At 34.8% G+C, this 21343-nt stretch overlaps 5 protein-coding genes across 5 annotated transcripts; 3 read left to right on the top strand and 2 right to left on the bottom strand.

Moving 5' to 3' along the window:
* Positions 1 to 488: 488 nt before the first annotated feature.
* Tsp_06702 (sprouty-related, EVH1 domain-containing protein 2) lies at positions 489 to 3638 on the top strand. Its single transcript, XM_003380496.1, has 6 exons — positions 489 to 524; positions 1019 to 1199; positions 2133 to 2182; positions 2249 to 2665; positions 2735 to 3213; positions 3275 to 3638. The coding sequence occupies exons 1-6, from the start codon at positions 489 to 491 to the stop codon at positions 3636 to 3638; spliced, it is 1527 nt and encodes a 508-aa protein (XP_003380544.1).
* An 859-nt stretch (positions 3639 to 4497) lies between these two features.
* Tsp_06701 (2-oxoglutarate dehydrogenase, E2 component, dihydrolipoamide succinyltransferase) lies at positions 4498 to 8176 on the bottom strand. The gene is made up of 12 exons (XM_003380495.1): positions 8054 to 8176; positions 7228 to 7305; positions 6618 to 6719; positions 6497 to 6554; positions 5930 to 6094; positions 5633 to 5859; positions 5471 to 5568; positions 5264 to 5394; positions 5131 to 5198; positions 4960 to 5055; positions 4735 to 4887; positions 4498 to 4632 (listed from the first exon to the last, which is right to left on the bottom strand). The coding sequence occupies exons 1-12, from the start codon at positions 8174 to 8176 to the stop codon at positions 4498 to 4500; spliced, it is 1434 nt and encodes a 477-aa protein (XP_003380543.1).
* An 882-nt stretch (positions 8177 to 9058) lies between these two features.
* Positions 9059 to 10171, top strand: Tsp_06700 (conserved domain protein). Its single transcript, XM_003380494.1, has 5 exons — positions 9059 to 9166; positions 9189 to 9395; positions 9517 to 9650; positions 9836 to 9860; positions 10046 to 10171. Exons 1-5 carry the CDS (start codon positions 9059 to 9061, stop codon positions 10169 to 10171), a joined length of 600 nt encoding a protein of 199 aa, XP_003380542.1.
* Positions 10172 to 16449: 6278 nt separating this feature from the next.
* Positions 16450 to 17785, top strand: Tsp_06699 (nuclear envelope morphology protein 1). Its single transcript, XM_003380493.1, has 7 exons — positions 16450 to 16614; positions 16785 to 16946; positions 17020 to 17103; positions 17158 to 17303; positions 17374 to 17500; positions 17570 to 17665; positions 17720 to 17785. Exons 1-7 carry the CDS (start codon positions 16450 to 16452, stop codon positions 17783 to 17785), a joined length of 846 nt encoding a protein of 281 aa, XP_003380541.1.
* A 505-nt stretch (positions 17786 to 18290) lies between these two features.
* Positions 18291 to 20315, bottom strand: Tsp_06698 (dipeptidyl peptidase family member 6). The gene has a single exon (XM_003380492.1). The coding sequence runs from the start codon at positions 20313 to 20315 to the stop codon at positions 18291 to 18293; it is 2025 nt and encodes a 674-aa protein (XP_003380540.1).
* Between the last annotated feature and the right edge of the window lie 1028 nt (positions 20316 to 21343).

The raw sequence follows: 21343 nt of genomic DNA, 5'->3' as shown, positions 1-21343 counted from the left end.
TCACCTTTTTTTTCTTCCAGTAAAGTGCTTTTTGGGCCAGGCGGCAGGCTGATTAGTTGCTTCTAGAAATAGTCTGCAATTTTCTGGCTCAGTGAAGTTTTACAATTTCAATTGGCCCGCTAATGGATATTGCTGTACATTGATTTAATAGGTCAATTTTGAATGAAATTCTTTTCTTCATATGTATGTATGTATCGTTTCTTAATTTATATGTAAAATAATATTTTATTGTTTTCCATTCTTGTGGTCACATATGAATGAAGAAGTGAAATGATGAAACATTACTGTCGAATATAATTTGGTTTTTTCTTATTTATAATTTATTTAATTGATAAATTGATTCAAGTTGTGAAAAATGTTTTCCATGTCTCACTTGTATGGGTTTTGTTCATGGTTTTTCTGGGACTGGGGCGTGGTCAGTGTGGAGTTTTGTGGTTTTGTAGAAAATTTTTCATTTCACCAATTGAAAGTTGCAATTTTACAATCGAATGCAAGATGTTCACATGCGATGGCATGTGGATAAGGTGAAATAAGCAAAGCTATTTCTAGCCAGCTTGTCTGATCAACGCTTTCCGGTCTGACGTGATTTGATTAGCTCAGCGCGACCAGGGCGACTTATTTAGCAATTGATCGTTTTCCACTGTGAAAGGGAAATTTTACTTGATCGAATTTCTCTAATTTCTTCTAAAATCTTGAAACATTTTTCTATATGGCCTTTTTATTTGTTTTGTTTGTTTATTCATTCTACTTCATCTTAGAGATTATTCAAAATTGCAAACTATTTTAAAACAATTTATAAGCATTCGCATTCAATGCTATTTATATTATATCAGCAGTGATTGGTTTGTAGATGCGTGTTTGTATATGATGTTTTATTTGAACGAAAATACAAGCATCAATTAATTACCTTATCAAGTATTATAAATCATGCTTATTTTTTCTTTAGTTTTTTCCTTTGCTTCAGTCGATTAACATTTCAAATTGCAATTAAAAATTTTGTTGCTATTTTTCATTCTAGGTTTTGCTTCATCTCCGTCTTCCGGGTGATGTCAACTCGTACCAAGTGATGCCGACATTCCAATCATGGCAAATTGGCTCCAACCGATTCGGGCTGAAGTTTTTGCTTAGCTCTGATGCTTGCAAATTTCGATGCAAGTTGCAGAAGGCCGTAGAACACGTCAGTCGTCAAAGCAAATCTAGTAATTATATGAAAAAAATTTTTTCTTTTCTTTTTTTTGATCTGATTTATTATAATTCTTTAGTTTTTAATCTATTTCTCCACATGTCGTGCACATATCTTTTGTTGTATAGGAAATGGATGTTTTTTTGTTTCAAATAAGTATTCATTACAAGCGTATTTGTTTTCTAATTAGTTTAATCACGCTTTGTTTGTTTTTTTTAATCAATTTTAATTTTTACAATTTCAAAGATTTGTAAATGACAAGGAAGACGGTAGGTTTTAGTTACAGTTCTTGCTGCATATATATGCAATTGATGAAGCTTCACTATGCACGCAATATCTATAGCTTGCTAGCTAACCAGCTATAAAATACAGTTTGTTTGAATGTTTCATTTGAAATTGCTAGCCACCGATGTTATTGGGTTTATTTACGGTGCAGCTATTGTTCAGTTTTCATTTTGTGAGTTCTTTTTTTTATAGAATTTTAAACATGCGCAATTTAAGTTTCACTTTTAAATGAACAATGAAATTTAACGTTTAATTGAAAGTTGTTGTATCGATCGGATAAAATATATTGAAGCATTTAAAGATTTCAGCTATCGAAAATTGGCTTGAAGAAGTAAATTTTTTAAATTTTATTTCACTTCTTTTGAAAAAGTCAATTAACGGTGCAATTTGAATCAATTAATTTTGATGCATGTGTAGTTTGCTTTTCTTTTTCTTTCTTTCTTTCTTCTTGCTTTGTGCAGTTTCTTTTGTTTTACTGATAAGCAGACAGAAGTGATTAATAATAGCGTAATTTGTGCTAATGTCGTGAAGATATTGCCGAGTTGTCGTTTATGTAATTAATCTCACTATATCTTATGATGTAAAAAATGTGAAAATTCGATGTAGTGTAGTGTTTTAGGATTATTGCAATTGTATTGAAGGATATTGAAATTTGATGATTTAGGTTCTGGAGAATCGTATTTCGAAGATGAACTCGAAGACGACGTTTTCATGGTTTGTTCATTAATTATTGTTAATTACCTAGTATTAATCGTCTGGTTCATTTTGCACTTTTTCAAGCCTATTGAATTACCTCTTGGCCGCGAGCCTCCAGTCTCAGGTGCTCAACGTTATCCGGTGGTGCGCAGTATTCCAGGTTTTATGTCGAAATCGGCGTTGTGCAGATCGCAGAGTTCCATCAATGCCGGCCCGTCCGCAAAGAATGCATGCAGTGCATATCCGTTGAAGACGTCGCCATCGGTCAGTGCGCTGCAAATGACGGGCACGTTCGAAGCTGGAAAATCGTCATCCTGCACTGGACGCTTGTTCACGACACCTTTTGCTTCGAATCCGTTTTCTTTTGCTTCCGCGGTCAGCTTCAAAGAAAGCAACAATGCTGCAGAGTCAGCGGCGGCGAAGCTGAAAACCAATGGCAAATCATCGTTCAGGAGACGTGCTTTTTTGAAATTGTTCAACAGTCACAGCTCCTCTAGTCAAGTAAATATTTCATTTATTATTTTTTTTATTTTTTATTATTCTTATTCACATTTTTGATTTTGGTTTTAGGATTTTTTTCCAAGTAGAAGCATGTCCAAAAAGAAATGCAAATCCGGAAATTGCGCCAAACATTGCGTATCCTTGGGTGAACAGTTGATCTCTTGCGGTCACTATCATCGTCGTAGTGTTTGTCAGTCGTCCAACTGTTACGCGACGGTTTCGACAATGCAGACTTGTTCAGCTGATACCTCTTTGTCAACGTTATCCCAGCAGAACAGATGTGAATCATCATTTGGTCATGTGTTGAAGCCTCTTTTACCCTCATCTACAGCATCAGCACATCATCAGCAACACCAACACCAACAAAAGCAGCAGCAGCAGCAGCAGCAACAGCGACAACGACAGCAAGAAAAAGATACTCAGGGCTTGTTGAAAGATTTCGTCCAACGGGAACAATGCTGTTATTGTAAGCGTTTTTACTTGGTTGACCAGAACGTGCCTGGTGTTTGTCCAGCTGCTCCAGATCCATTTGAATCCTTGGTGCAAAAGTAATTTTATTCTATTGTAGTTATTGTGAAAAATTTATTTCATTGTATTGGCTTGTCATAGAGTGTCTTGTTTTTGGTGTTTCAATTGCGTTTTGTATATTTGTGGTTGCAAAGATCCAACGTCGACTGACCAACGATCATCCTTGAGCGGTTGGTTCCATTGGCCATGCTCTTGCAACGAAATCAACGTCGATGAGGACGACAACAACAGCAACGATCACGCTAATGACACCAATAATCACGGCAACCATCCAAGACATCATTGCATCCGTTGGATGTTGTTCGCATTGTTGTCGTTGTTTGTTCCATGCTTGTGGTGCTATTTTCCGTTGAAGTTTTGCCAACATCGATGTCGACGTCGATTTTTGCTCGGCGCTAGACATCGACCGGTTGGCCGAACGGTGACCAGCCTACCGCCAATTTGACTTTGGTTTAATTAATTAATTAATTTTCTATTCATGATAATATTAATTCAACTTTGCTACTGCTGCAACGAACTACAACCAACGGCTGAACTCGCTCACCCATCCATCCCATAGTTCACATCACGCTCAGGCAACGCAGCCTTTTTGTTTCTCTGTTGGTTTGTTTTTTGTTTTGTTTTATTTATTTATTTATTTATTATTTTTTTAATTGTTTAATTCAACGAAAAGAATCCGATTTTTCATTCTTTGTCATTTTTGCAAGCGTTGCTTGCTCGATTAGTTGCTACTAAACATGGCCAGACTGAACGTGCTTTTCCAAATAGTCGGTTGAATAATAATAATTCATATTTATTTTCTGCTTTGCCTATGTTTTGTTTGATTCCTTTTTTTAATATATATAAACTCTTAATTTTGCTTCAGCTTGCTAACCATTTCAACTTTCAGTACATTGTATTTATTATCCAGTGGACGGTTGGTTGGTTATCAATGACATACGTTGGTTACAGGCGTGTTCTTCACAAATGTTCGCGTCGTTTAAAGGTTTTTTTTTTTGTTAGCTCGTATGTAATTCTGTAATTTTATTATTTTTCACTTTTCGAGAGAAAAAGATTTACCAGAATATGCTTTTTCGATTTAACATCAAACAACCATAATATACGTACATGTTTTACGTATATGTACGTAAGGTGTGGTTGATTGACTGAATCAGTAATGTTCTTTCTTTCTTTCTGTTTGCAAAGAGTGCAGCATAAGAAGAGGAAGAATTAAATTTGAAATGACAGACAGAGAAGCAGCAGTCAGAACTCTAGTGGTGGATGTCTAACATTTATATTTTGATAAGTATTTCAGGTAATATAATCTACAAGTTCAATAGCATGATAGTCGGATCTTCAATTGCAAGTTTGATTTTTCGCAAAAACGTCACCGCTTCACGGCCGTCGATCAGGCGATGATCATAAGTCAACGCGATGTACATCATTGGACGAATCTCGATCTGTTGAATAAGGGAATAGTGATGAAATTATTTTCAGATATAGACAACAATATATACGTATAAATATAAATATATTTATATGTATACTTTCCCGTTAACTACAACTGGCTTGTCGTTTATTGCATGCAGACCGAGAATGGCTGACTGAGGTGGATTGATGATCGGCGTGCTGAACAGCGAACCGAACACTCCTCCGTTAGAAACGGTGAACGTACCGCCGGCCATATCTTCAATTGCTAAACGATTTTCTCGAGCCTGAAAATGAAAGCAACATACACACATATACGTAAGTACAAATTACAAGAAGAAGAAGAAGAAGAAGATAACAATAACACTTGCCAATTTTGCATATTGTGCAATTGCTTTTTCAACCTCTGCATAGGACATCGACTCGACGTTTCGAATCACTGGAACTACTAAACCCTGAAGAGAAATTTTAAAAATGTAAAAGTATTATTTCTGGCGATTTTCAACATCATCATTATTGCCACTACTCACCCGTTCGCTTGCCACCGCCACGCTGATATCCACGAAATGACGATACACAATCTCGCTTTCATCAATCACTGCAATAGCATTGCTTGAGCATTGGAAAGAAAGGCAAAACAGCAACTTGCCATAATATACTAACCAGCATTAACAACTGGCTGTTCAATCAAAGCATAAGAGGCTGCTTTGATGAACGGCGACATCAAGCCCAACTTAACGCCATGCTTTTTTTGAAACTGCTCGTTGTGTCGTTTACGCATTTCCATCAAAGCACTGCAACAAAAGACCGAAAGAAATGAAAAGCAGCAACAATAAATAAAGAAATAAATAAATATATATATATGTATACCTCATGTCGACTTCGTTGAACGTGGTCAGCATTACAAAGGTGTTCACTGCATCCCTGAGACGTTGACCAATTCTGGAACGCATGCGGTTAATTTTCACCTGAATTCATCACACTGAACAGATTGCAATTTGCGAAAAGAAAATGTTCATTTTTCACACTAACCCTGTGCTCTGTACGAATGCCAACTATATCGGTGCGTTGTTGCTGTTGTTCTACCGAAGATACCCCCGAAGGAACGTATGTCGAAAGTGGAGGGGGAGGTGGGGGTGGAGATGGAGTAGTGATGGTTGTTCTTTCAGCTGGATGAGCTGCCGCTGTCGGAGTTGGAGCAGCAGTGGGTGGTGGAGGCGGCTGAGGAACTGAAGAGGCCTTACCATCAGGAGCTGGTGCTAAATTTGAAGCAATTCAAGATAGATTTGCCATTGGAAAAAATTTTTGCACCCGAAGTTCATCATTTACCAGATACGTCCAGACGTGAAAGAAGCTGCTTAGCAATGACTTTCTCGCCGTCTGGAATCAGAATTTCTGTGATAATACCGCTGTGCGGAGCACGCACTTCTACGCTAGTTTTGTCGGTCTCGATTTCAGCTATTAATTCATCCACTTCCACGTAATCACCTTTTTCTGGAAAAATATAATTTCACACTGAAATTGGCGATCTTGTCAAAAACATTTGAGTGAAAATTACGTTTCAGCCATCGAATATCCCCTTCGCTGATCGACTCAGGAAAAGGAGGTCCCACAACATCGAGAATATTATCACCTTAAATGAATGAACAACTGTTTCTGTTTTGATCGATTGACTACTGCTCATCAAACCAATATAAATATACCAAGAATAGAAGAAAAATGAAAATTTCGCTTTTCAAACACAGTTTGAAAACTTATTATACATCTTCGTTCAAAGGTATCCAAAATATCTAAATTGTATGAAGTTAAATAACGATTTTTTACTTGAAAAAAGTATTGAAATTGGAAAAAAACATTACAGGAAGATGGAAAAAATACATTAAGAAAATAACAAACCACGATCGAAGGCACATTTTCGAATAACGGCATCTTTCGCACTTGTGGATGTGATTTTCTAATGGGTAAAATATAAGGCAGGTAAAATGATTAAATGCACAACTACGAAAAAATGACAAACCTTAATTGAAACAGCCTGTACGTACTGTTTTGGTAAGTTGGTCAGTGTTCGAAACAGCAAGCTGAAGCGCTTGGTGAATGTAAGCATCGTTGTTCTATCTATCTAAATTCTAAGAGTCGAAAGCTAAGTTTTAAAATGAAACTCATCAAAATTTGATTTTATGTTCCTTGTTTTCGCCGTATATCAACAAAAAAGCAATTATTTCCACATTTCATATCATAAAAACAGAATTATTCTTATGTACAAAATAAATAAGCGAAGTTGAAATAAATCACCGAACAAATACAGCAGAAATATGCAATGCAGATTATGTATTTGTGTTTTTTCATGAGTTTCGTAAAACGCTTGTTGTTAATTAGTAAACATCACAACCAAACGAAGCAGAAATGAAAATGAATAAATAACAGAACAGAACGATCCATATGAAACAAATTGTATCAACATTTTGTTTTGTATTTTGGAATAAAAAACGACTTAAGCCATTTATTTGACAAATATAAGTGCTTGGATGTATGAGAATATAAACAGCAGTGAATATTTTATTTAATGTAAACGTAATTTAAAAGTACGGTACTAAATTAAAAAAAATTAAAAACTAACGTTATCTTACCCACGTAGTATTTGTTGTCAAACTACTTAAGCTACTCGAATAGAGGGTGATTTGATAATTACAGTACGACTGCAGCTCCTGTATTTAATTAAGGACAACAAATGGTAATTCTAGAAATAAACTTCATAATAAAAAAAATTAACACTTTAATAACATAAATAAATTATTAAATATAATAATCAAAAAAAGTTTTCCTTTTAAATGTTACTAATAAGTTCCATTTAAATGTTACTAATAAGCTTAGACAAAATGTTATTTAAAATAAAAAAATCTATATTTTAATTTACTTCTGAAATGGATTATTTGATGTTAAGTTTTAGATAGAAATAAAATCTCTTAACAAGAAATAAAATAATTCTTCCTGATTTTCACATTGTGGACTGTAAGTCGTGGAATTGCTTTGTTCTCATCTTAGTTGCTAAAGTTGACGATTTTTTTCCTTTATTTTCTATTATTTTAAATAATTTTTCCTTTCAGTAGCAATTGCTTGCAAGTATTTTTAATTTATGCGATTAAATTTTAGTTTAATTTTATGAGTGTGCTTTGTTGTTTATTAATCGTAAGAGACGGAAATTGCATTTTATCATGTGGTTTGTTACTAACGAATGTAAATTAAATTCAAATTGGGTAAAGTAATGAAAAGTTAATACTTTTTCTGAAAACATTTAACACTATGTTGAATCCATATATATAATTTGTGATTCTGAATTGTTTTTCGTTTCAGTGTATCGTCATGCCATTAGCAAAGGATTTGCTGCATCCTGATCCTGAAGAAGAGAAAAGAAAGTGCAAATTGAAGCGATTGGTTCCACATCCGAAGTCTTACTTTATGGATATAAAGTGCAAGGGGTGTTTCAAGATAACAACGGTGTTCTCTCACGCTCAAACAGTTGTCACGTGTTCGGGTTGTAACACCGTACTTTGCCGCCCAAAAGGAGGCAAATGTCATCTGACTGTGAAAACAAAATATCGAAAAAAACCTTTTTGAGGTTTATTGTGAATTCAGATGAAAATAAATTGCTTGGTTATGATAGTTTTGATTGAAAATTATACTATCTGCAGCTGTTTTGTGAAATAGCGATTCGCAATTTGTAGAAGTTTCGCGATTAGACAAAAACTAACGGATGCACCGATAAAAGCTAAACAAAAGATTGACGAGAAAAACGCTTCGCTGATTTGAAGGCGGAATCAGAATCAGGAATGATGAATCACACTGCGCATTAAACTCGTGAATTTATACGCTTTTGCTTTTCTATATGCACACTTTGTGTCCATTTTGTCAAAAGTTTTTAGGCATTGTTTACTATTTATTACTTGTAATTCATATAAAATACAATATTTTTTAATGTAAAATTTTATTTTTGTAACCGTAACAGTATTCTGTGTCAGTGGTTCCCAAAGTTCTTTAGACTACAATCCACTTTTTAAACAGAAAGTTTTCGCAGCCCACCTAGCTCCAATAAACACAAAAGGCTGATTAGCTTCGATCATTTAGGTGTTATCAAATATATAATTATTCATAATTGGGCGCATGCGAAGAATGGGCTTCCTTACGGGTTGCCCTTATCACAACATAGGACAGATGACCCAGGCGCCTTGTGTCCTGCATTATTTTTTTCTATTTTGAGGCTCAAAATCCTCGACCTACCTAAATTCGTCTCATGACCCACCAATGGGTCGCGACCCACTATATGAGAACAATTGTTGTGGATTAATACCAAGTCGCATTTATTAATACCTTTGTTTTCCAATTGTCCTACTGTAAGTCTACGTGTTTTTCCTTGTTTCATTACATTTTGTTTTATTCTGCTATACTGGTGGTTGAACCGCAATGCTGCTTTTCATTCGAGGCTTGGGAAGAAATTTTTCCGTTACCCTCAACGATGATGCGAATATTACTGATTTAATGGTACGTTACCATTACATTTTGACAACGCATGTTCATTGTTTATTATTTTCAGAAAAAGATCGAAGATGTGGAGAATGTAAATCCGCAGTCACAATCCTTGATATTTCAAGGCCATATCCTGCATGAATCTCTTGAAGGAAATTTGTACGATAATGGCGTTCGTAATCTGAGTACTGTTGATTTATGCTTGCGACTTTGCGGTGGTAAAGTACATGGATCATTAGCTCGTGCTGGCAAAGTTCGTGGTCAGACGCCAAAGGTTGTTATTTTCATGACGTTATCAAATTAACAGATGTTTTTTATTTTGATGTTCATTTCCAATCTTTGTTTTACAACGTGGCATATTTCAACAAGCAAAGTGACGTAATTAATTTCTTTAGGTTGAGAAAAAGGAAAAGAAGAAGCAAAAAACCGGCCGTGCTAAGCGTCGTATGCAGTACACTCGTAGGTTCATCAACGCTGTTTCTTTTCCACCAGGTCGCAGACGTGGTCCGAATTCAAATCAGGCAAAATAGTTTGTCACCAGCTAAATATTGTGATTATGATGTTTGGAATTGAATAAAGAGTTTAATGTTGTTTTTGTTATTATGTTATTATTTTAAAAATGTAAACGTTACTTGAATCAGTCACATATTAAAACTTTAGGTTACAGAAAATTATTTTGTTTTTTTCACAAATAATATTGATTCATCATCTCAGTGATGAAGATTATGTTGTACGAGTAGTACTTTAGAGTCTCGCTCATCATTGTGATATTAGTTGTTTAATATATTTGCCAAATTGCAGACATACGAACAGTGATAACAATGTGTAAACAGCGATTAGCAGAATAGCAATTTCAGTTAACTTCCATTTTATTTGAAACAAATATTTGCATATTGTTGTTCAGGTTATCAGTAATAATAATAGCGTCGGTACGAATTGCTGCGTTGCATTGCTCGCAACTGTTCGGCGTTGGTGACTGCGATGAATTTGGTATTTTCGTACTGTAGCAACGTTTCGGATGTTTCAAATTTCGTCTTCACCGAAGAATAGAACGTATCAAATTCTGCCGAAATGAACACCGAATCCCAAAATCTGAAAGAAAACAGAAAAATTTCAAATGGGGAGATGGTTGAGAAAACAGACAAACAATGCGAAAAAACGTCAACATGGTAAGTTGTCCTTTTTAAAATTTTCAATGTTAATTTCATTTCCATGAGAAAACTTAACAATCACTAGTCATTAGCCGATGTATGCGATTATGAAATAATAATTTGAAATTTCTGAGATTCATAAAGTTTCACATTTTCCTTTCTGAAAAGTAATAGAACGATTGTTTTCATTGTAACATTAGAAGTATTCGAATGTTTGTGTGTTGAAAAGGTGAATAGGGGAAAAAACAAGAAACGAATGCTTACTGTTCAGACATCTTGAAGCTTTTCATAAACTGATTGAACTTTTTCGCCCCGAATACTCTCCCACCACTGGAGTATCGGAACAAGCGTCCGTGAATTTCAAACGGTCTCCATTTGGCACGTATATTGGCTCCTTCTTCACAAACGTAGGCAAGTCTGTAAAGGAATAAACCAAGAACGAAAATAAACGATAATATAATGAACACAACACAAAAAATTGCTTCTTGTTTTTTTCTTAAACATACGTTCTAACGCTGAGCTTGTATTCACTCCAGAGGCCTTTCAAAAATTCATCTCCATGGCAGTTGGCCATACTTGCATCTTCAGTGCCAACCAGGATAAATCTGCTTATTCGTCGACGATAGGCAATCTGAATTAAATAAGAAAAAGAAACCCAAATAAATAATGCTCAATTAAGTCACATTAAATAGTTTTAATTGCAATTGTACACTTGCCTGAGAATTGCTGAAAATATCTCCGCATTGAATTTTGAATACAACATCACTGCGGTTCGTCTCCGGCACTATGGCATCGGCTATGGTGATTGATCGTATGGCACGTCCATTGCCGCATTGCATTTTGAAATTCCTTCCCGGTAGGGTGAATTCATTTTCAGCAGTTGTCGGCCAACTGTCCACAGCTAATCTCTTCGGTTGTCGATTGTTGCGATTCGAATAAGCTCGACTAGCGTTACCATTGTTGTAGTCGCTGAGGCAATCTTCACATGAAAAGAAAATTGATGCAAATTGAAAATAAATGTATTCAAATTTCCACAACTCACACAACGGATAATCGTAATTTTTCACAGCTAATGGACAAAAACTGGCGGACAAAAAGCCACCGTGCACTGTGAGGCCGGTTAGAACGCTTTTTGGACAGTTGCTGCGGTCGGCACGGGAATTTCTGAACGCGCCAAAATTCAATTCGCGCAAATTGTACTTCTGAGTACTGTGGCATGAAAAGTCCGAGTCGAAGCGCATACTTTTTGCTTTGCAGCATTTGAAACGAATTCTAAACAAATTGCGAACTATTTTTTTTCCGAATCTGAAACTGTAAATTACCGTAAACTAACTGTTCATTTAGTATTTCAGTCGATCAATTTATAACTTTCATTAAATGGTTCATTATTGTGATCGATTAGAATTTTAATTTATTGTATTTTTAAATTTGATTTTTAAAATAATCATGTACAATTCTTTTTTGGTACAGTAAATATCTGTTACAGTCATTCTCATTAGCATAAATGATTGAAAGTTGAATGCAGTAGTTATTGCTTTTTTCAATGAATTTATATACAATGATCAGTGAAAACTTACAGTCGTTCACCGTCTTCAAACACGCCACTGACTCCGTTGATGAATTCACTTTCACGACAGTGGGAATTGCTTTTAGTGTTTGAATTTTCAGAAAGCGAGAAAAATTCTCCATTGTAGCAATCGTCTTCGTTAACAATCTGTAAATGGGAAGGCCTAGCATAGAATTCAATGATAAAATAATTTTCTCTCGATGGGCCATTCGTACGGGATGAAACTAACGAATTTTAATTTTCATTACAAATTTTCAAACTGTAGCAGCACTTGTAAAACGTTCATTTGAAAGTGGAAAATGATCGGCTGTTTGCACTGCCGGATGAAATACAATGTAAAGTTTGTAGCTCGTAGTTGGAAATTTTAATATTTTATGGTTCTACTTTTTTCCTCGAAAAGAATGCTAGGGAAATTTCAAGCCAACAGCACAATAATCAGTTCAATGATAATTTTGAGAAAACAATATTATGCGAACGAAAATTAGATTGTTGGTTTTATATTTTTCATTGATCTAGTGATATTTTTTTCCACCAGATATCAAATATGCATACATTAAGGAATATGCGGCGTTGTTATTTCGCATTCGGTTCAGCGCTTTTATCAAAGGAGCGAGAAAAATTTAATGAAAACGGCACTTTTAACTTTTCAAACAGGATTTTCAAGTTGCACACAGTGATGCGCTCTTTGTATTTTAGATTTTGAAATTATTGATAGACGATTGCTAAGTGAACTGATAAAAATTGCATAGACTTGATTTCTTTTGCCCGCTTTCAGTGCACATATGCTGACATAATTAGTTCGATAAAAATTATTTCTTCTTCTGTGGAAGAATACTACTTGTCTGACAAAATTTTCGTGTTGAGCAAAAGAGAAATAAAATTATGCCAAGGACAGGAAATTATTACTTCATACTTTTGATGCGGTTATTAATAAATTTTTCCAAAAATATAATCATCGTTTCCACGAAGGTTGTTTTTGTTTTAACTTGATTATCACAATGTTTTTTTTCTTCACAATACCGTATTTAACTGCATCTATCGACCATTTGTGCAGTTATAGTTTTTTTTCATTTTATTTCAAATATTTATTATTTGATTAAGAGTCGAGAAATATTTTCATGTTCTACTTATTCACTATCGTTAAAATTTCATTATAATAAACAGTGCTGACAGCTCAGTTGACTAATGTAATTAGTCAAGTGAGTAATTTTTTATAAATTGATCGTCGAAAAAGTGAAACAACGAGTTTTATGTTTTCAAAACAAATCGATTGATCTGTCAAAAACAGCAAATATGATTTAAAACTAATTGTTATATTAATTTTGTATATAAAAAGAGCAGAAAAAAATTTGTGATCAATCTTTTTGTAAAAAGCATATACATTGCGCACGTTATGTGGATTTACAAAAATATTGTTCAAATAAAGAAAGAAGAAAAACAATTCGAATATGACAAAAAGTCAAGGTTAATGTTGAAATATATTCTTGAGCTCCTGCTGTGAGATGCCATTCAAATATTAATGGCATCATCATCATCATTATTCATAAATAGCTTCAATTCAAAAGTGGCCATATATTATCAGATCTGTTTTCTTTTAAGAATGCTAAGTAGCCTTATTTCATTTGTTGGTCTATCTGATTCACTGTCAAAATTATTAGCTGAACTTTCTTTTGCCTATTCTATTTGAGCATCAATGCGACCTTATTATCTTGTCCATTTAAGCTTAGTTTTTTATACGGACTGGGACAAAGGGATTATCGTGCATTCTGTCAGCATGTCAGTGGCGTTTGTTTTGCACAATTTCAGAGAATTTAACCTCATTAATGGTGAAGTGAGAAACACTGACAGTGACAATTTCCGTTGGAGCAAGTGACCATATGCAGAACGGTCAAAGGGCGTTTGACCTCATATGATGGATTAATGACATACAAGTAAAAGAGCAAACTTTCTATTGTGCTCTATCTATGAAAATTATTAATAACTAATTTGGGAGATCAGATAAAAACGCGTAGGGTTTTTTTGCATTGTTGTCGATGGATGAATATGGAAAAAGCAAAAAAACCGAAGAAAAAAGAAATATCTTACCGGTGATCGTCCGGGTAAGTCGACCAAATTGTGACAATGGATACTGATGGACAGGTCGTCACTGTCTTCATCCGGCACATGGACACGTTTCCAGGACATGCCGGCTACGGCTTGATTGGGCGGACAGAGAAATTGGAATGGTTTACCAGATTCGAACAGCGTATCTTGGCAATTCACGCAAGTCGTCATGGCTAATAAAATCAAAATTGACCAAACTAGCCGATCTCTGGCTAAACATCTCATCCATTTCCATCCAATTTTTTGAAATTCTTTTTTCATTTTTTCACCAAAAAGCAGTTAGCTAGCTTTGCTTTTCTTCTATACGTCTACCAAAAGTTGTATCCAATTTGCAAAATTATATTATTATCTATACATATGCATATACGCATAGATATGTCTGTACACACACTTCTGCATAAATATATCTATATCTATGCGTATATATGCATATACATATGTGAGAATGTGTGTGTGCGTGTGCGTGTGCGTGTGTCTATGTATATTTTTATTTATTTATTTATATATGTGTTGACGTATAAGAAAATTGTTACTCGTCAACCAGCGGCTTTCTGCTAGAGAAATGAGAAAAGTACTAAGCGATTGTCGGCCGAACGTCAGTTTATTGCTAGCGGAATTATGCCCATGGCTATATATTAGCAACCGGTTTTCTCTTACCATAAAAATTTTGACTGACTGTCAGTATTTTAAGGCTAACTAACTGTGCGTAGCGTAGCGTATATCACGGCTAATGACCAACTTGTTGGCTACACAACTAATAAATAATATAGCTGAGCTGTAAACAATAATCGTTTTATAAGATTTTGCAACAATTATTTCATTCTCACAAAAAATGTAAAACCCGTTTGCAAAAAATTATACCAAAAAATAAAATGATAATAAAATTCAATTTATTCAACAATTTTGCAATAGTTTTTTGGCAAGAATTTTAATTGTTGCAAAACAATCACTATTGAAAGTAATAAACGTAGCATTTTTAATTTATGACTTCTTACATGCTTAACTGTAACAAACAACGTAAATTGTACTGTTTTAATTATTGCTGTTAATAGAGTTGAGGAAGTGATACTTTTTTTACATAAAGGTATTTTTTGTTTTTTTTTGCAGAACACCATTTAATTAAGCAGACAAAAAGCTATGACGCAGAAATGATGCAAATCGACGACCGAGCAATTTTCTCTTTATGGTAATTGATGATGCACTGAAATTGGTGATTGCAAAATATCTTCAATTATGGGGAAGATGAAAAATTTCCCATACCGTAAGTTATTTTTTTTAAACTTTATCAACTTTTTACATGCATATTCGTACATATGCGAGATTTTTAATTCACAATGAGAACACAGAATGAAATTTTGTTGTTTTTGTTGTGCTCTTTTGCAAGCGAATGTTTTTTGAAATGAGCAATGTGCTTTTATTATTCCTATGCTTATCTTTTGCTTGTGATTTGAGAAATTAGCATCATTGTAGTTGTGTGTCTGCTAAGACCTAAAAAAATACCAAACTTGAATTTCAAGTTTCACCAGAAAATTTCCCTTTAGTACAAGTAGGTTTTTGGAAAACTGACATCACTTTCATCATCTAATTACTAAAGTACATTACCGAGAAAAGTAGTTCGCCTTAGTTTTCACTGTTTGTTTGTTTTTTTGTTGGTCAGTTGGTCAATAAAAACCAACATTTCAATTGTAGCATGGTACTATTTTCTCTGACATTACACAGAAACAATGCAAATGTAGCTGTTTGCATTAACATCCTTCCCCCCCCCCTCACATATACACATACAGGTCTGCGTTCGAAGTTGTAAAGTGCACAATTTTAAGCATTTCAAGAAATGCATTTTACAATATGAAAAGGCAAAATTGAACGAAATTTAAATAATCATTAAAAAATAATATTTACAATCACAAACAACATGAGCAGATATCTTGGAAAAAAATATTGGTTAAACCTTTTTTGGTTCTCAATGAATGTTTGTGAAATTTATTTAAATTTCCAATTATAACATGAAAACATATTTCAATTTGTAATCTTTTTATCTATCGGGTGAATGACTTCGTTATGTCAGTGTTTGTCGTTTTTAAGGAATTCATCTCCACACGATTCAATGTACACTACAATGACAAACTGACGGAAAAAATTATGACATTGAATTATTCATCATTATGATATGGTTTTATTAATTTTTTTCAATTTTACATTTCCAATCATATCAAATTAATCCATTTCTGAACATAAAATTGTGATTTAAAATCTCTTTAAAATGTTTTGTTTCATTGTTTCTTATACATATTTTTAATTTAAATACGTTGAAAAATATAATACAAAAATGTATGCCATACAAAAGTAAACTATCAATTTAATTTCAAAATTTAGAAATAATATGCTATTTTAAATTTTCAAAAATTTTACAGTATTTAGATTGACAAGTTTAAAGTATGAGTAAAATAATTTTGAACAAACATATGAACAGATATGTAACATTTTACCATATGTTAAAGTTTATTTTAATGTTCACTTTAAACAATCCTATCCTTGGACAATCTGATATTACTGGCTCATTTATTGGGCATTGTGCCATTGTCGGTCGGTTCGTCCTATTGGATACTACGTTTGGTTATCCATTGCGAACACTTGGTAATGGTATTTTCTTTCATTTTGCACATTTTTGTCGCGTTGAAACGTGATATAGGATTTTGTCTATTGCATTTTGTTTTGTATGAATTTTGTATTTTATTTCCACAACTTTCTAGCTGTTTAGCTGTTGTATTTTCTGCATAGTTTTGTTTTGCATAATTCACACTTCCCGTTCACCGATTTCATCTGCTTATTTTTTCCGTTTTAGAAACTAAAGACAATCAAAATGCACTGGAATCAAATGAACCATTCTGAAAAAAAGGCATCTGAACTAAAAAAAGATGATTCATCCTTTCATTCATCATGGTTTACTCCTCTGCCAACCATCCCAGAAAAATCTAAAAAATTATATACGGCAGTGTTGGATTTGGTAAGCTATTGTTTTTTACTTTATGATAAATTAATTTTTTGTTTAATTCTTTAATTTTTTACCATTTTTATAGGATCAGACATTGGTTCATTCACGGTCGAAGCGTAAAGGTGACCCAAGATACAAAATCGTTAATATACCACAAGCGACCCGCAGGGTTAGTATAAAAATATTCATTTTTAACTCAAATAACTAACTGTTGTATTTTCAGTTCTACACAGCTGTTCGTCCATGTTGCGCGGAGTTTTTGGAGTCGATTTCTGAATTCTATGAAGTGATACTTTTTACCGCTGGCACGCCGAGATACGCCGCTGCCGTGATAGACCAACTTGTTGATCCTGAACATAAATATTTCAGGTAATGAAAACAAAAGCAAAGCAAAATTTCTTAAATTTCAAAATATTAATTAATAAATCTATTTTTTTAGTAATTTCTATTACCGACCAGACTGTGCGCCTGTCGATCATGAGTTTGTGAAAGATTTATCAATTTTGGGACGAGATCTCAGTAAAACAGTCATAATGGATGACAATATGATGAGCTTTTGTTGTCACGTAAGGCCTACTTTTTTGCTTGTAATTTTTTTCCATGCTTTCAGCTTTTATATCAATGTATTTTTCAAGATTGACAATGGTATTTTGGTTGAACCGTGGACTGGCGATGAAGAAGATCGTGAACTGAAGACTATGATCCGCTTTTTTCACGAAATTGTCGACTCAGTAAGCAATTACATATATATTATTTTGTCAGTTAATGATTTTATTTTATTTTAGAATGTTGAGGATGTGCGGCCGTTTTTGAGGGAACGATTTCAACTGTATAAAGTCTTGGAAGACTGATTGGTGACTGATTGATTTTTTTGTGATGGAAGCATGTGGGAACTTGTGGCTTATTTTTGTTTATCTTGTTTTAGTTTTACTGTAATATTTGTTTACACTTTTTGTATTTATTTGACTAATATCCATAATATCTATCTATCTTCCTGTCGATCGATCGATCTATAGATATAGCATACTAATGAATATTATTTATTTTTTGCTAATAAAATCATTTTTAAATTATTATTACTAAACTGTTTGAATGCGCGATAAAAAGTAGCAGTAGTTAGTTCATGACGAGCTGTTTTATCAATGCTCAGCTGTGGATAAGAACGAAATAACAGGGAAAAAAAGAAAAAAACTGAAATTTCTCATCTGTAACAATGTTCACTGAATATTTTCTGCAAATCATAAATCATTTAAGTTTATCTGGTTATAAAGTAAATTTTCATAATTTTTAATGAATTGAAATTTTTACGATATTTCAAAAAATAATAATGGCTGTATTTTTTTACTGAACGATCGGCTAGTCAGTATAATTATGAATTTGTGGAAAGTTTTCAATAATTGCAGAAGTGTAATTCAGTGCAGTACCGATTGGTTGCTGTTTGCCGTTCAGGCAGTTTGCAAGGAATTGCTCAACGACGGCATAAAATGCCAGTCGGTTACCAACCCGACTGATTCCGTGACCCTCGTCTGGGAAGAGCATGTATATCAATGGTACACCGCTATTTCCGATCGCTTTGACTATTCTGTCAGATTCTGCTTGCAGTACCCGATCGTCGTATGAACTTTGAACAATCATGAGCGGTTTGTTGATGGCCGAAGCGTTGAACAACGGTGAACGTGCTCGTAGCCAATTTCGGCTTGATTCACTGTCCACATCAGCACCGATCTGTGTGATCAACGTACCTCTGAACGGTTGCCAATAGTCTGGAATTGTCTGCACTGTGGTCACCAGATTGGAAGGTCCTAAAATGTCCACACCGCAAGCGTAGATTTCGGGCGTGAACGCCAGACCGCACAATGTCGCGTAACCGCCGTAGCTGCCCCCATAGATGGCTACTCGTTTTGGATCAGTCAGGCGTTGGTCAATTGTCCACTGCAATGCGTCAGTCAGGTCGCCTTGCATCGCTCCACCCCATTCACCGAAGCCAGCTCGGATCCAATTGCGACCATAGCCAGTGGAGCCTCGAAAATTGCACTGGAGCACTTGGTAGCCGCGATTAGCCAAGAACTGAACTTCAGCGTCGAAGTACCACTCGACCCTTGCCAACGGTCCTCCGTGCACATGAACCACAGTCGGCATTGGTAGGTCGGTGGTATTTTCGTTATGCTTTGCTGTTGTCAAATAGCAAACCTGCAGCTTCTTGTCACGAGTGGGAATTTCGATCGGAATTCGTCTTGCCAACTGACGACTGGACAACGGTCCGTTCGTATCGACCAGTTTGACTAAAGTACGTTCTTCATTTTCTGATTTGACGTACAAAAAATAAATTCCAACATTCGTATCGCTGTAAACGAACAAATGCCAACGCTTCAGGTCTGGAGATACGGTCAGAACGGTGAAAACATCTGGCTGCAGTTGCGCTTGTAAAAACTGACGATCCAATTCGACCGCTGGATCAGTGTAGGTGATTTCTGGTTTGAAGTAATTTTCATAAGCTAACAATGGTCGACCGTCCAACGGATGCACCACAGCTTCGTATATATCGGCACTTGTTGCTTGATGCAACACTTCCAGATGGCCCGTTTCCAGATGTTCGCCAATCAAAGCCGCTTTGTCTCGACCTTCACTGCTTATCCAAAACACCAACGGATCTTGACCATTCGAACCAAAGCTGACTGGGAATGTGTTTATAGCAGCTTCAACTGGCAGTACTTTGATCCGACTGGTGTGCAGAATATCGTTTATCAGTTGCAATTTGTAGTAAGTTGACCAGCCGTCGGCACTTTCGTTGATGGCTAAAATTGGTCGATTGTTTTGGTCAAAATAAATTCCATGAAATGCTTCGTTTCGAAACAATAATTTCAACTGTCCAGTACGAATGTCCATCAGGTGAGGATCGAAAAAATTAGAATTGTTCTCCTTTTGTAAACCAATCACCATCTCAAACGGTCGATTGATGCCTATGTTGAACAGTTTGACGGTGTTTGTTCCATTGGTAGTGAACAAAGTTTCCAACAATTCTACACTGGCAAAGCTGTCGAGTTTGTAAATATTGTTGTCAGCTAAAAAGATTATCGACCTGTTGTCCGGCATCCACCAGTAATCATACAACACTTGCACGGGCAAGACAAATGCCCGACGTCCGGAACTCAATATAGAATGATGCACAGATGACAGTACGAAATTCAACCTGCTGCGGTGCACTTCGACATAGCTAAGCCAGCTGATGCTCAAGTCCGTTTTCACCAATATTGGGAATTTAGAAGCGAAAAATTCTTCTCTATTGATCAACGGTTCAAAATAGCCGCCAGATGAGAAGAAAATCACACACACGATAAAATTAATCTGTGACAACAACCAACCACTATTACAAGCTTGCATGTTGTGCTTGCGAAGTAAAAGTTCTAGTTACAGAATGCAGCCGAAGAAAAGTGGCAACGAAGTTAATAAAAAGAACTTTCCAACAAGGGACATATCACTCACTGCATTGTCTGTTCTACTAGATTTGTAGTTACCAGTTGACAAGAGAGAGGCGGTAATTTGGCTTTTTGTCCAAGGAAGTCGTTCAGTTTAACTTAGTGAAAAAACGCAATGCTGCTTGACGTTTTCTTTATTCTGGTATTTTGTAAAAGCTGTCCAGTTGTCAAGTGTGCTCAACTTGCATGTTCAAAACGTTGTTCAAGAAAACGATATCATTCGTTCACAACGCATGTACAAACAATACACCCGTATTTTACTTCTACACTATTCATCTGTTAAATATATGCGTATATTTTATTATCCATTTCAGGCTGTATTCAGCAACCGTCCATTGAAGCATTTATTAATGGAAATTTAATTTTAATTACACATAAATGATGAATTACTTGTTTTATATACAATAGAATGGAATAGAATTGAATATGACTTTTTAAAAATAATTATTCCAATACTTTTTCTGCACTTTATTACTTATTTATTACTAATTTCTAATACTCACAATAATTGCATATTATTAATGACTGCCGGGATGGTTGTACCTGATTTTCTCAGTCAGTAGAGTTAAAAAGTACAGCAGTTGCAGTACTTTTATTTTTTCCTACTTTCTTACAGTCCAGTATGAAGCTACAATTAAATTTTCTCCTCAAACAGATTGCGTTAGTTAAGTAAATAAAGCGCAATGAATAATATGCACTTGTCTTATTTATCTGCAGAAATGAATGAAATAAAAATTTGCATGTTAAGTCGTTTGCTTTATTGACATAATTTTAGTTTGAGGCCGTCCGTGTATGAGAGCAGTGGGTTTTGATTGCAAAAATTAACTAAAAACCAATATCAAATACCAGACACTGAATTTGCTTTCTATTCATTATTATTTTTTGGAATAATTTCTGAAAAATAATTTTTCAATCAACATCCAAAGGCAATGA

The sequence above is a fragment of the Trichinella spiralis genome (genome assembly GCF_000181795.1).
Source record: "Trichinella spiralis strain ISS 195 chromosome Unknown Scfld2, whole genome shotgun sequence".
In the NCBI taxonomy this organism is placed as follows: Eukaryota; Metazoa; Nematoda; class Enoplea; order Trichinellida; family Trichinellidae; genus Trichinella; species Trichinella spiralis.
This window is presented reverse-complemented; position numbering and strand designations above follow the sequence as displayed.